Source organism: Oryzias latipes, chromosome 4 (assembly GCF_002234675.1).
Source record: "Oryzias latipes chromosome 4, ASM223467v1".
Lineage (NCBI taxonomy): Eukaryota > Metazoa > Chordata > Actinopteri > Beloniformes > Adrianichthyidae > Oryzias > Oryzias latipes.
The window spans coordinates 21999584-22014039 of NC_019862.2; the positions used below are offsets into that span (position 1 = coordinate 21999584).

Below are 14456 nucleotides of genomic sequence, written 5' to 3' on the forward strand. Positions count from 1 at the left end.
TGTGATCGACTACTATACCCTGCACACAGAAAAATAATACAACACGCGAATGAAAGACAATCCACAGAAGAAACCAGATAGCACAGTTTACTTCTGAGATGAGTTTTGGCTTAGCAAGTCTATCGCCAGTGGAGGGCATTATGCTCTCAAAGCTCCTCACATGTTAGTTAATTCAGGCAGACACACTAATAAACATGAACACAGGTGCCATGAACTATTAAACAGCCAAAACAACTTTGTTAGTAAACCCACAGTTAGATGCTCTAAGCTAAGGTCAGCCAATCAGCTGCTGCATCACACTGAGTGTTAAGAAATTCCATCCAGGTTTATGTAAAGTTTGTGTATCTCCCTCTCTGCAGAGCAACATGAGTTCATTAGAGATTCGTTTCTGAGATTTTGGTAGGACCACTTGTGCAGAGTTTTTAAATTTTAAATTTTTTAAAAAATTAAGAAAGTTATTTTCTCTATTGAAAAATAAACAGCTATTACTCAGTCATATTTGTCAGGACAACTATTCTTGCTCTGCTACATTTTTTTTAACAAATTCAACATTTTTGAGAATATTTTTTCTATAGTGCAAGTTATTGAAGTTATAAACTGACCAATCAAATGCCTCAATAAAAGCATGTGGTCTCATGTTGAATGTTCGAAACGTTTGATTGACAGATTCTTCCGAGCTTGCTTTCAAGTGTTAGGGGTTTGGACTTCCAAACTAGCTAACTCCTTATTATGAGAGTTCTTGCTATAGAAGTGTTGACTCAAACCGATTCGGACCAGTCACTGCTTGCTGACGATTTCTGGTTCCTGCATGATGTCGTCCATTTGCAAAAAAACTGACGACTGACTTGCCCTAATTTTGTTGGAGCCAGAATTAAACTGTTTTGCATGGGTGATGTAACAGTCACTCCGTCCAGTTCTCTTATGCAGTCAGTGTTTAAATTACATAACACAATTCTTTGTACTGAATTGATCACTGAATCAATATGAATATGGTTTATATACAAAAGTGTAAATTTCATTTAGAACTCTTTGGAAAAATCTTTGTGTATGGGCGGGACACAAAGGGGTTTTGAAAAATAGTTTTAAAGCCTCATTTCTGAATTTTGAAATTAAAGTGAATTATGACAAAAACTTGTCCTTAACCAGGATAAACGTTTGGCTTTAAACAGGTGAAAAGGATAAGGTATGAATTGAGCTTATGCAAATATGGCATTTGCAGGTATATTGATTTCATAATGGCATTGCAAGAGCAGAAACCCTAAAATAATGACATCCATTGAAAATGATGTAATACATAATCTATTTTCCAACACTCACTGTGTTTGCAGTCATTTGTGGAAATCTTTTTGGCCCTTTTGCGCTTAGAATTTCCTTTTCTGCATGCGTCATTTGTGAAATCCAGATTTGGTGAGACTGTGGAGCCTGATGTGCAGACGAACCTGGCCTCTGGTGACTTATTACTATTCATTTAGCTGCTGCAGTAAATATTGATTCATCAAGGGATTTTCAATTTGAGCTTCTTGACGTCCAGTGAAATATCACTATGTGTGGAGAAGTGAGCGGAGAGATAGAGAGGGAGGGGGACAGGTTAGGTCCCTTAAGAGGGGGGAGGCACTCCCCCATTCAATCACCATCTCGCCGCTCATTCTTATCTATCTGTTTAACTCCGAAGCCCAGCAGCACTTTTATCAGCTTGGAGCTATTGAGCACATTGTGAGCTCATGTTTCTTTACTCTTAACTTTGAAGTGGTGCTCTTCATCTCTGCTGGATCATTCCCAGTGATCCCTGTCCACACAGGGAATCACCTCTTAATCTGCATATCTGCTCACAGCTGGATGCAGACCAGACACTCGTCCTGACCCAGCATTCATGTTCTCTGAAGACATTGTCAGTGCTTAAGTGAACCTGATGTTCAGAGCTGTTATAATCCCAAATATTTACTGCATTGCTCCACAACAACTCATCCACTCCCTGATGTTTTTTTTCTTCTGAATGATCTAAATGGTTCTAAACATCAAACATATTTAGAAATGTCACAAGCAGTGCTGTAGCTAGAGGGGGGCAGAAGACCTTCGAAGGGTAAATGGTAGATGGCATATACTGATATGCGCTTTATTACCTTATTAGAATCATAGTAGTAGGTTTAAAGGTTGTCATCTGGACTTGGTTTTTAAAGTTAAAGACGTTTCATCTCTTATTCAATTCAGAATTGACAAAGCCTTTAAACCTACTACTATGATGGAATCTACCTGGATGAATGAGAGTCTTCGTAGACATATACCTTATTAGAAAGCGCTTTACAGTCACAGTTCCGTTCACCCATGCACACACACATTCACACATTGAGGTACTATTACTAATGCTTAAAGAAGCTTGTATTGATGATTTCTTACTCTTTGTTAATGATGATACTAGTATTGACTTCAAAATTTAGGGGGCAAGTGTGTGGGGCTGGGGGTTTCATAAATGTATACCCCTTGCCCCCCTATAGCTCCACCCCTGATCACAAGGATTAATGAACAAAAATGAAAAGTTCTAGAAAACCACATGCCCTTATGTAATGAAGTAGCTTACCAAGTTTAGGAAAGCTATATTCGCAACCACTTTCAATTAAAAGTCTATGTAAACTATGTAAATGCGATTTTTGGGTGTAGCATTGAAAACTCATGCTCTCACGTAGCAATGCAAGTTTTAGGGCTCTAAAACGGTTGTATTTTGAACGTGCATTGAAAGTTAAACCAGGTTGAACTTTTACCAATCAGTGACTCAGATTTGGTAGTGATATATGGATTGTGTCCCCTTTGAACATTGATCATGGAGGAGAAATTCAATAATTGCGGTCTTTCATATATCGGAATATATCGTAATTTCCGGGCTATAGAACGCACCCGTTCCATTTTCAAGGGATAATCCATTTTGTACATACACAAGCCGCACCAGTATACAAGCCGCATGTGCATGCATTGAGGAATGTTAAAATGATCAAGCTAGTGCGTTTCTAAAAACCCTGCCCCACTCTGAAGAGTCTCACAGAAGGTATAATACACAGCATTGCAGCCTATTAAATTTAACACACCCACAAGCAGTCAAACAGCATGGAGCTCACTTCTGCTCATAACCCCCTCAGTCATGGTGAGGAACTTTACACCCACGATTCCCCACTTCCCATGAGTCTTAGGGGCTGAAGGGGGGGCAAACCCCCTGGTCGCCACATTGTGTTGTAGATTGAGGATGTATATGTGCTGAAACCGCACGCGCATGTAAGGAGCAGGGAGCTGCAGCGGAAGGAGGAGGGAGCGCTTGCAGTGAAAGTGTGTTGGGGGTGTGTGTTTATGTTTGTTATACAGAGTGAGAGAGAACTGTAAAAAAAAAGGTTTCCCTCTGAAGAACCATGAATGATTCTTTATTAACCCACTCTAGAGGGTCTGAGCGTCCGAACGGGGAAGTAAACAACCGAAGGAAGATCTGCCTTCGGCGGAGAGGAAAGAAAGAAAAACAGTAACGCAGGAAAGGTTCACATGATATATTTACAAAGAAAGACGGTACACAGAAAGAGTTTTCAAATTTTGAATGATATACCTGAGGTTTTCTTTCCAAACAGTGCCTGTGACATGGCAGTAACACGGCAGCAATATGGTAGTAACAGCACACGGCGGGTTAAAAAAACATACCGGTAAAAGTCACAGAGCAACAGTAACTTATAGGTACGTGCACGCTTCCTCTGTAGGTGGTGGACATGTGCTAGAAACAGTGGAAAAAGGAGAAGCCCTTCCCTGCTTGTTCGGTGTAAACACCATGGGCTAAATGCATGTTTAAGAACGCATGTCTCTGGCCTGGTCTGAACGTAGCTAGAAGTGTTTCTGTCCATAGTCACTTAAACAACATGCTCTTTACATTTTCATTTTAGTTTATTTTTTAGATGACAGAAAATAAAAGGACATTTCAGACAGATTTAAAGAAGGGTTTTGACTAGATAAATCTTAAATACTAATTATATTGGTTTGCTCTAATTATGTAGTTCTTCTCCAGAACCCAAAACTCTGTTGAATTTTATCCTTCATGTTTTTCTGGTTGAATTCCCTCAATGTTGTCCAGGTCCTGAAGCCCACACTATCATACTACCACCTCTGTGTTTGACTGTTGTTCACAGTGTTTGTGCATTTTCTGTCTATAACCATAACCAAGCCGACTGTGATTAACAGTTTGAAAGGAGGATGGGGGTCAGAGTGGGGGCGGGGGGGTCTCCTCGACAGAAAATTGATATAATCCTGACATTAACTCAATTAATAGTATCAAGAGCTGAATTAAGAAAGCAGTTAAGCATGCACTCAGGAGGATAACTTACAGCCCCTCCTCCCATTCGTGTGCCTTTCTTTAGATTATGTCCCCCCACCCCCTGTTACTTCTCCTTTTCTTTACCGTTGCGTTTAAAAACAGTTCCCCTCACTTTCTTCCATATTTCTTCGCCGTATTTCTTTCAGAAACGTTAAAGCCCCAGCGCGGCGGCACCGTCCAGCTCCTCAAAAGTACACTCTCCAAGCGAGCGCGCACACACAGTCGGTGCGGGCGCTCATCTTCTTTATTGCTTCAGTATCGATCAACACAGGATGTAAGAGACTGGGCAATAAAGTGAAGCAGCGCTATTTCCCTTCTCCACTCCTTTTGCTCCCACATTCAGCCCCTTTTACCCCCCCCCCATCCATTCATTCATTTACTCATTACCTTTCACATGAGTCATGTGCTCCTCGCTGACACTTGTATGTTATGATCCTGCATGCAGTTCTCATCAGGTGGGATTTGATGGGATGGGCTTTAGTTTTTGTTTTTTTTTACGTAGAAGAAGAGCAGCAGTCCTCCACTTTCGACTTGATGACTGCTTTTTTTTGCTGCGCTCTGTTTCAAGGGTAACTGTTTCCCAATATGAGCGAATTAATGCTTGGTTTGCAGACAAACAGACAAGGGCAGCATTATTCTGAGCAGCCGCGCGACCATCCAAACTCTTCCCTGTCACTAAAACAAAAGTCGGATCATTCATCAACAGCTCGGGTAATGCTGAATCGCGCTCTCCTTTATCTGTGCATCGCGTGGTCAGAGGAATGTACACACTCAAACACACAGTGTACATGCTGGTCTCAGGGGAACTTCCCTATGCCCGTGCTTTGTCCTCTGTTTCTTCTTTTTTGCCCTCATATTTTTCACCGTTGGATTTTGATGAGTTTAAGTCTTTCACTCTGACCTTCACACACTCTGTTTTCCCAAAAGAGAGAAAGATACACAAACTTATCATTAGGAGAGGAGTTACAGCATTAAGCAAAAATGACAGAGGCACACATGCTCCAGTTTCTTTGTTTTCTGCATTACTGTCATTTAAGGAAAATACAGAAAGAAGCCACACTTTTTTCTACTTTTAAACAGTTTTACAACCATAGATCTCCAGACTTTTGCTATCTTTTTGCTTGAAATACTGGATCCAGTATTTCTGTTTTTATGTCACAAGTTTTACAAGAGCATTTTGTACAAAATTTAGGCTGTTTGCGTTCCAGAAAAACTTTTTGTTTAAACTTTTTGCCTCTTTATGCTAAACAACCATACAATTAAATATTATTTTACCAAGAATTTCACTATGAAAAGGCCATCAGAAAGACTGATGAAATTTTACTTCAGATTATGGTATTTTCAGCAATTTAGGGGGCACCAGACCAGATTATTCAATAAATAGACTAATTTGGAACTTATATCATATATAAGGCACACCAGCGCATTAAGCGAGACAAGAGTCAGGCCTAAGTCCGTCAGTCAGTCTGACTTTATTGACTGGATTCACAATTACTTTAGAAATTGTTTGTAACACGCTACTTATTAGCCATGTTAGAAAAAAAAAAAAGAAGCATTAGCATATTTACAAAACCTGTAACTACCAACTTTCTTTGCAACACATAAAATACAGACTGATACCGCTAAACAAAACATTACTGTGACTATGCTAACTCCCAACCTTGTTTGGAACATGTAAAAAATAGAGTCTGAGACCGTTACACATTAGCTGCGCTAACATATTAACAATAAAATCCAAACTTGTTAAGAACTAGTAAAAAAAATAAACTGACATTTGAGAGGGCGCCGTGCACATCCCAAAATTGCTTTGACATCAGTAAACACAACCAGAATGAATCTATTTATAAGGCACTCTAAATTACAAAATGCATAGTTGTTTCTTGAAGAAAAAATGAAGGCTTTGAAGTCTGCCTTATAGTGTCGAAACTAATGTACTTGAAAAATTTTTTGATATAGTCTGACTGTGGTCAAAACATCATGGCTCTAAGAGCAAACTTATCTGCAAAAAAGGAAAAAAGTGGCTCCATCCACCATGTATGAAGTTGGGTCTTTTTTATAATGTTGCCAAGGTAATCAATCCTTTTGATTGCTGTAATGTTCATTTCTGTTTCCCTCTTATTTTGCAAACGTACATTTGATCTAGGCTCTTCATAGCTGGCTCTGGCTAATTTCTGGGATTGGTGGTGGTAGTGGTGGGGGTGCTTGGACTCCCAGGCAGTGGTAGGCCCCTGTCAGGGGCTGGTGGGGTTTCTGGGTGGATGGGGCGTTGAACTGGCATCAGGTCGGAGCTTAGATTCTCCATGCTCTTGTGCCTTCTTACTGTCCAGCGGCAGGGGGCTCCTTTGATGGACGTTCTTGCCATTTTTTTGGGTGGATGGTGTAGAGTTACCTCTATGCAATCTGGAGGGCTCTGTCTCCCACTGCTGATGTTCTGTCCGCCACTGGCTCTGTGTTGGAGTGGGCTGCCGGTTTCCACCTTCCTTTACATATTTTTTTAAAGGTAAAGGTAAAACACTCCTGACATGTTCTACCTTACATCTCAAAACATATTTGAGATTCAAAGATGTTTTGAGAGTGCTTTGATGTTTCTTGCACTGGTTTCATTGACCGTGTTAACAGGATCATAAAATCTGACGGAGATCAAAGAATTGGTATTGAGATCCAATGTGATGACCTGTGTTTAAAAGCAGTGTTTCCACCAGAGGTCATGGATCTTCCAGCAGGACAATGACCCAAAAATACACTTCACATAGCTCTCAGAAATGGTTACAAACAAAGCAATGATTTGTGAATTGCCCAACAATGAGTCCAGATCAGAATCCCACAGAACACCTGTGGAGAAATTTTAAACTCTTAATCGGATCATGTTTTAATCTTTGTTAAAAAGGTTCTCATAGGTCTTTTATGTAGGATTTTTCTATTTCTAGCCAAAATCAAAAAACCTGTGTCATTTTCTGGGGCAGAGTTTCTGCAGAGTGGCAGTAGTTCATTAGAAATTCGCCTCTGTGTTGTGGGCGGGACTGTTGGCGCAGAGTAAGCCTACCACCGCTTTCTGTCATCCTTCGTTATACACACTCCCCGTTAGCTTACATCCTCTCCCAACCCCAACCTAACATTGGCAGTGCAACAAAAATGGTAACCAATATTGGAGCTATCCAGCTTAAGCCAAATGGCGGCACGGATGATGAAAACAAAGATCATGGATCTAGTCGTCTGGGATGGATGCATCAGAGTAAAGTGGAAGAGGGTGCTTATAGTCTACTGATTATAGCTTCTATGTCACACATACAAAGTTTTTCAAATGAAATTTTATCGTCTGCTTCTGTATCACCACAATTTGAATAAAGAAATACCCAGAAAATTTAATTTAAATTTCATTCATAAACATGTCCTCCGTCATGCAAAAAATGTAACAAGATTATGTTAAAAACACCAAAAACCTGTTCCCTGTTTTGTTCTGTTGTGTCTTGTTAGATACTAAATTATGTTATTGAAAAAAAGGAAAATAATTGTTGAGAATGGAGATATGTCATGGGTTCAAAACTGGCCCTAAGTGAATTTAAATGGACTGTTTTATAACTTTCTCAATGCTCATAAATAAAATTTTGAAAAAAAAACCCACAATTTTCATCAAAGTCTTTAAATCAGTTGGGAGAAGTCATCCTTTAAATCTGGGTTGGCTGGAGCGGTTTGCAAAAGAAAAGTGCAAAAAATATCCTGTAGAGTGGTGTAGAAACAGTTACCAGAAGCAAGTCATTTGAAGAATTTTTTCTCAAATTGGGTGGTACCAAATATTAAGTTGAGGCTGCCAATGTTTTTGTCCTGTCCATTGCAGTGGGAATATCTACCAGGTTTAAATTTTCTTCTCGTTTTTTTGTGTGTTGTTCCAATGGAAACGAAAAACAATTAACCAAAGCGTTTGGAACAATTTTCTGAGAGAACTGTAGCAACTTCTGAGGGATTTGTAAGGGTGAGAATATTTTAGGCCATGACTGGATTCTTGGGTTTGTATAAATGTGTATTTAAAAAAATTGTCAAAGGAAAAAAAAGCTGCAATAATCATTCTTGTCATGCTTTTTTTTTGTTAGAATTTGATTGCAAATTGCCAATGTCCATATTACATCCATCCTTATCGGACATATTTACGTAAAGATTTGCTGCTCAAGTTCTATTTTTTTCTTTTTTTTACTTCACTATTCAGCCGTTTTTCAAACCAGATTTATTCCTTCTTTCATTGAAAGCTGGCAAAAAGCAGCGAGACATGAATCTTCTAAATATGACCACCATTTGTTAAGGCTCCTATCTTCATTTTAGTCACTCTCTTTATCCCTGGTTCTGTCTCCATCAGCTCTTGAGAAGAGGAACTGATTCAGCACTTACGTGCTCCAGTTTTTATACCAGATGGATCTAGCATTGCCGTCTGCCACTTTGATTGGTGCAGCTCTGAAAAAGTTCATAGCATTTCAGCTCCCCTCATGTAATATATAACATAATTATTTTTGTTCAGGCTCAGCTGATTTTTTTCTCAAACTGAGCTGTTTCAAATGGGTCACATGGAAATACTATGAAGACTGGTCAAAGAGTGCGTGCAGCAGTCTTGAATTTATTTTCTCAAGAGAAAAGTTATTTAAAATATCTATCATACGGTAAGTTTTGTTGCCTATAAATTCAGTTTTTAAAATGTTTGAAAAGTATAACTATGGACACATTGAATTGGGCTCTTAAGGGGATAAATGCTAATGTTCTGGTCTTTGGTCGTTCATTATATAACCACCGTACCATATATAACCATAACACAACCAACCCCGGTTCTACATTTCTTAGTATCCTTGCACTACTTGCCCCCCATTTTTAGATGGATTTGGGTTCCGATCACCCGAACTGTTATGACCCAAGCTGCTGGAGGGCCGCTGATGCCTGAAAAAGAAACAAGCTTGTAGATCTTAAGGACCAAGGATGGGTAGCTTTTCTTTAAGGTCAGGCAAATGTTGTCTTCACATAATAGTCGCTTCACTCTGAACAGATCAGCAGTTGATCAGCCCATTCTGATGCAAAAAGCACAAATCAGTCAATAATTACCTGAGCCAGGTAGGTAAAAGTGCAGAATTAAAAATAAAAGTGCCAGCATTTGTCTTACCATCTCCATGTAGACCCCTCCATAAAGGTGTCTACATTCTACACTTTGCCATTCTGAGCCAACCTATCATACCCTGCTAAGTCAAAACACCTGTTACTAAGACCTATAAAACTTATGTAATGTGTAAGTTTTTTTTTCCTATTCCTTGCTGCTGTTCATTTGAACTATGGTCATATAGCATTTACAGTGGTCCCTCATTTATCACAGACGTTACATTTAAAAATGACCTGTGAGAGGTGAAATCCGCAAAGTAGGATTATACAGAACGTAAGTAAGACGTTTTAAGGCTGTAAACCCCTCACTAAACACTTCAGACAGACATGAACTTTTCACACTTTTCTCTCTTTAAAACTCTCAAAGTTCAAGTTCAAACCTTCATAGAAAAAATAAGTTCACCATTATGGAATGAAAACAAAGATTTGATCGCAATCAAAGATTTATGTAGATTTGGAAAATTCTGTAATGGATGGCACAGAGAAGATTAATTGACAAGATTTACAGCCAGTCAAGACGCAGAACACAAAATGGAAAAAAAAACTTTAAAAAGCGAATGAAAAGCTATAATCTGCTAAAGTCCACTAGACGGTGAGAGACGGTGAAAGTTAATTGTTTATGGTTCATGCCAGTTGACAAAAAAAAAATGCTATATACAATAATGGGAAAATGCAGGCTTTGCTCCCTCTGTTGCATGGGAAAAGCAGGGCTCATGAGCCACATGACAGGGATGACAATGTGATGTCTGCCAAACGCTGCAGAAGCTAGTCTGTCTGAATTTTGCGTTCAAAACAAAAAGTACCCACTGTTTCCAAGAAACCAAAATCCCCGAAACTTCTATTGAGAAATAAAAGCAGGTATTGTAGCGCTACTTTTAGTGTATTGCCTTTACACTTTCAATTTAAAAAAAAAAAGCGTGGTCTTTGTTCTCATTGCTATGGAAAACCATTGCTAAATAACTGTACGAACCCTGAAAGGAGTTGTTTCACCATGGACATACCGCTGTCCACTAATTCAGAAACCTACAACGGCATCACATTTCAAAATGGCCCATATAGTGGGTTTATTTCTCTGTTTACTTTTAAATATTGAATTAGTTCATTGGATTTTAAAGTCTTGTAGTTTCATTTCATTTAAAATTGTTCCAACTTTTCCAGAACTTGTTATTTATGTATATCCAGACGTTTTGGGTTGTTTTATTTTAAATTCTGCTTTTTACAACAGTTATTTTTTCAAAAATAGGTTGAAAAATCCTGAAATACATGTTTTTCAAAAGATAAATTGGGTTGTAAAAAATCGTATCCACTATTGCTTAAACCTTTTGACATTTCAGACAATTTTCAGTTTTAAACAGAAACACAGTTTTGTGAATGGAGGTTTGAACTCCTCCAATAAACCCCCTTACAGACAGGGTGTTCACACCCTGGTTACCCCCCCCCCCCCCCTTTGTCTGCAGCTGGGTGTCAGGGTTAACTGCCATCTGTGTTAACTGTTCATGTCATATCCCCATTAACCTCCATTGTGGCTGTGGGGGCCACCCGTCTCTGTTTAAGCCTCCCTGGGTGGCAGTCAGAGCTCCAGCATTAGCCCCCCATTACAGCTCCCCTGGCTGCAGTTGCCCCGTGTAGGGCAGCCACCGATCTTGTTTCAGTGAAGCCGAGCGTCTGTGCCGCTGAGTTATGACGCGCTCATAGCCGGTGCCCTGTGCACGTGCGAGCGCAGCCGGCTCTTGGTATTTGTGCAGGTCGCGCTCTGGTTTGCAGCACTGCAGCAGCCCTCCATGCGTTGAGCGTCCGTGTCAGTTGTTTTGTGCACGGGGTGCGTTCGGGGTAACCCTCTCCCTTCCTTTAATGGGAGGCATGAACTCTCGCTCTAAACCCATTTCCAGCCCATCTGAAATACGGCAGCAAATTACCTCCTGCGGCGCCCTGCACACAAGCCCCAATCCGCCCCAAATAGAAGTGACAGGACAGTGCAATTTATCGCCATAACCCCTGCACCCCCTCCTCCCACCACCACCACACACACATACTTAGCCTCAGATGTGCAGCCCCCCGCACAAGCCAGCTGAGTGACTCCTGAATGGAGAGCCCATGTACAAACCTGGGGTTGTGTAATGTACATACTGTAACAGGAGTGTGTTGCAACTGTGTGTGCGTGTGTGGTCTCTACACTCCAGCGTCGGGGCCAACCTTGCTGCTCTGGCCCCCTGCCCTGCCTATTATCTCATTGATTTCCTCCTCTCCTCTTTTCAATTCTCTCCATTTCCACACTGCCGTCCTTTCCATTAGAGGAGCAATTTAACAGAGTGCTGTGACACGGGAGGAAGAGCAGGAGAGGGGGTGACTACAGGATGGGAAACATAAAGTGAAGAGGGGAGATGTAGTGGGAGAGCTGGAGGGAAGATGGCCCCAACAGGGGTGGAATTTAAAGGAGGGATGAGCAGATAATATTCCATGTCTGAATGCAGCCTGAACAAAGACTGTTTGAGAACTGAACCCAGTGGAAATCTCCCATAATGCCGCTCTTTAAAAAAAGTAGCAATGCACATTGACCTCTCCCCCCTCGGGTTCCAAGCAGGAGGTACCCACTGGTTACAAGAAGGCAGAATCCCATTGACCTCTATTGAGAAATAAACAGCAATTACTTAGTCATACATATTGTCAGATTCTCCCAAGCTACTTTCAAGAGATAGGGATGAGCTTTCCACCAAGCTCACTCCTGATTGGCGAAAGTATTTGTCTTAGACCGACTCGGACCAATCACTGTTCACTGACGTTGTCTGGCTCCATCATGACTTTGTCCACATCGCCAAAAAAAGGCAACTGAATTGCATTCATTTTGTTGGAGCCAGAAAGTAATTTTCCATGGGTGACGTCAAACTCACTCGGTCCAGTTCTCTTATACAGTCAATGGCAATGATATTTTCAAATGTGCCAGTACCAATTAATCTTCATTTCTCAGTTTACGACGACTGTAAAGTACATTTGTTCTCTGTGATTTCCAGCCAAACCACATGTTGAAGTTTGTTACTGATGGGTTAACAGTTGTTGTGGTCTCTAAACTCTAATCACAACTTCAGTAGATTCAAGGGATGATTTAGTTAAAAAAAATCAGCCAATGTTTGACGATTCTACTATCAAGAATTTACTCTAAAAAACACAAATACCGTTTTATGTAAAAATTCCTGATTTTATCAGTGAAAGTCATTAGTTATCTGAAAAGTGTTTTTCATAACCAAACCAAATAGATTTTAAACAATATTCATCAGTATTGAAATCTATTCTGAGATTGTAAATCGAAATGACTTTATATTTTTGTAGTGTATTTTTGTAGTACCCAACCCCACTACATTTTTTTTTATTCCTAACCCTTTCTGCTTTCATCTCTTGTGTGTTTTAGGAGTTTCCTGCAGAATCGCCTCCGAACTCCTCCTGACAGACACCCGTCACCCAGCCAGCGGTGGGCAAGAAGCGGAATATGCTGGATCCGTGGTTCACTGTATAGAGTATCTGCAAACAAGCTGTCCCGTACCGCCAACATGTCCATCAACAGAACAGGTACAGCCGTGGGCATGAGGGGCATTGAAAGACTCGTTTGGAAGACGCATTTGTATTATTGCCAGTCACATTTTTGTCAAACATACACATCTGGAGCAGCCTGAGAAAAGGAGGATTCATTTAAAACAAAAAGCCCATCATTTTTATGGGAAGAATTTCAGTTTTTACCTAATGTCTTCATCACATTTGCATTGAACGAGCTGCACCTCTCAGGTTTGCGTTGAGTCTGTGAAGCCAGCAGCAGCATCCACTCTGTTGTGGTTGCAGCAACAACCACACACTTGTTAATAGACTGAGGGGAGCAGGCTGGATTTGCCATCTGAAATAATAAAGTTGTCATCTGTCAGAGCGGCCAAGGGGAGGGCCCGGAGAAGTGGATGGCTCAGATTAAAGCTCAGATCTGCCTCCACTTCCTTCACACTTCTCCGCCACCCCTTTTCACACTTTGTACCACAACCAGAGCCTGCAGGTGAAATTGAACAGCTGCAGTTTGCGAAACTCGTGACTTGCATCCCAACACACGCCCGGCTTCCCACAACCTCCAGAAACGCACATAAGATATCTATCCGGCGGGAGTTGTAATTTGACGTCCAAACGCAGCGAGCGTCACATTTGTCCCTGGGACGGAGCCACCAGACTGTCGTCCAGCTCGGATTAAATCGCAGCAAAGCACATACTTGATGAGAAGCCTAACAGCCATAAAAGTTCCTAACTTAGAGGCCTGAATAAGATCATCTGTAACCCCAACCTCTCCGTCAGCGTCCTCATGCCCACACCTCTCACAGGCCTCTATCAACGCCCACGCACCTTTCTGCTCCGTGTTTGTGTTTGGGGGGTTGCATAGGTCTACTGATGCCCTCACACCGAGCTGGACGTCACCTTTCTGTTTGGCAGCAGCAAGTCAAAGTTGCTGTATAAATAACAAGTCGCATATCAAGCTCTACTTTCATCTGTCTTCATGCACAACTTCTGCTGTGCTGTATAACACGGAAGATGCAGGAAAAGTGTTTTGGAAATAAATCTTTAACGTTACATTCTAAAGTGGATGTTACAGATGTCTTTCTTAAACTTTTAAAACAATGATTCATTTGAAAGGTGATTTGATAAATGTTTTGCAATTTTTTTTCATTATTTTGAAGTTGTGGATAGCCATGGACACAGTAAAACTGTATTTTATCACGGTACAGATTTATTTTAGAGATTGTATTGCATCCATTTTTACTTGTTACAAAGTTTTCTAAAAGGCATTTCAGACAGAGTGTTGTAATCGGGGTGGTACCACTGCACTTTGCGCAGAATCTCAAAGGAACATAAAAAAGACCCACTCATGTTTTTGACCAAAACACTTTTTAAACTAGGTAAGATTTTTTAGGCGATGTATGAAATCTGATAACTTCCTTTTTATTGTATTCCAGAAATCAGTTTTCTG

At 40.6% G+C, this 14456-nt stretch overlaps 1 protein-coding gene across 1 annotated transcript in view; it reads left to right on the top strand.

Moving 5' to 3' along the window:
* The window catches only part of zc3h3 (zinc finger CCCH-type containing 3), a 64937-nt gene that overhangs the window by 33031 nt on the left and 17450 nt on the right, over positions 1–14456 (top strand). The window contains exon 5 of the mRNA XM_004068230.4: positions 12870–13027. Within this exon, the coding sequence (XP_004068278.1) occupies positions 12870–13027 (158 nt within the window). The remainder of the gene's footprint in view (positions 1–12869; positions 13028–14456) is intronic.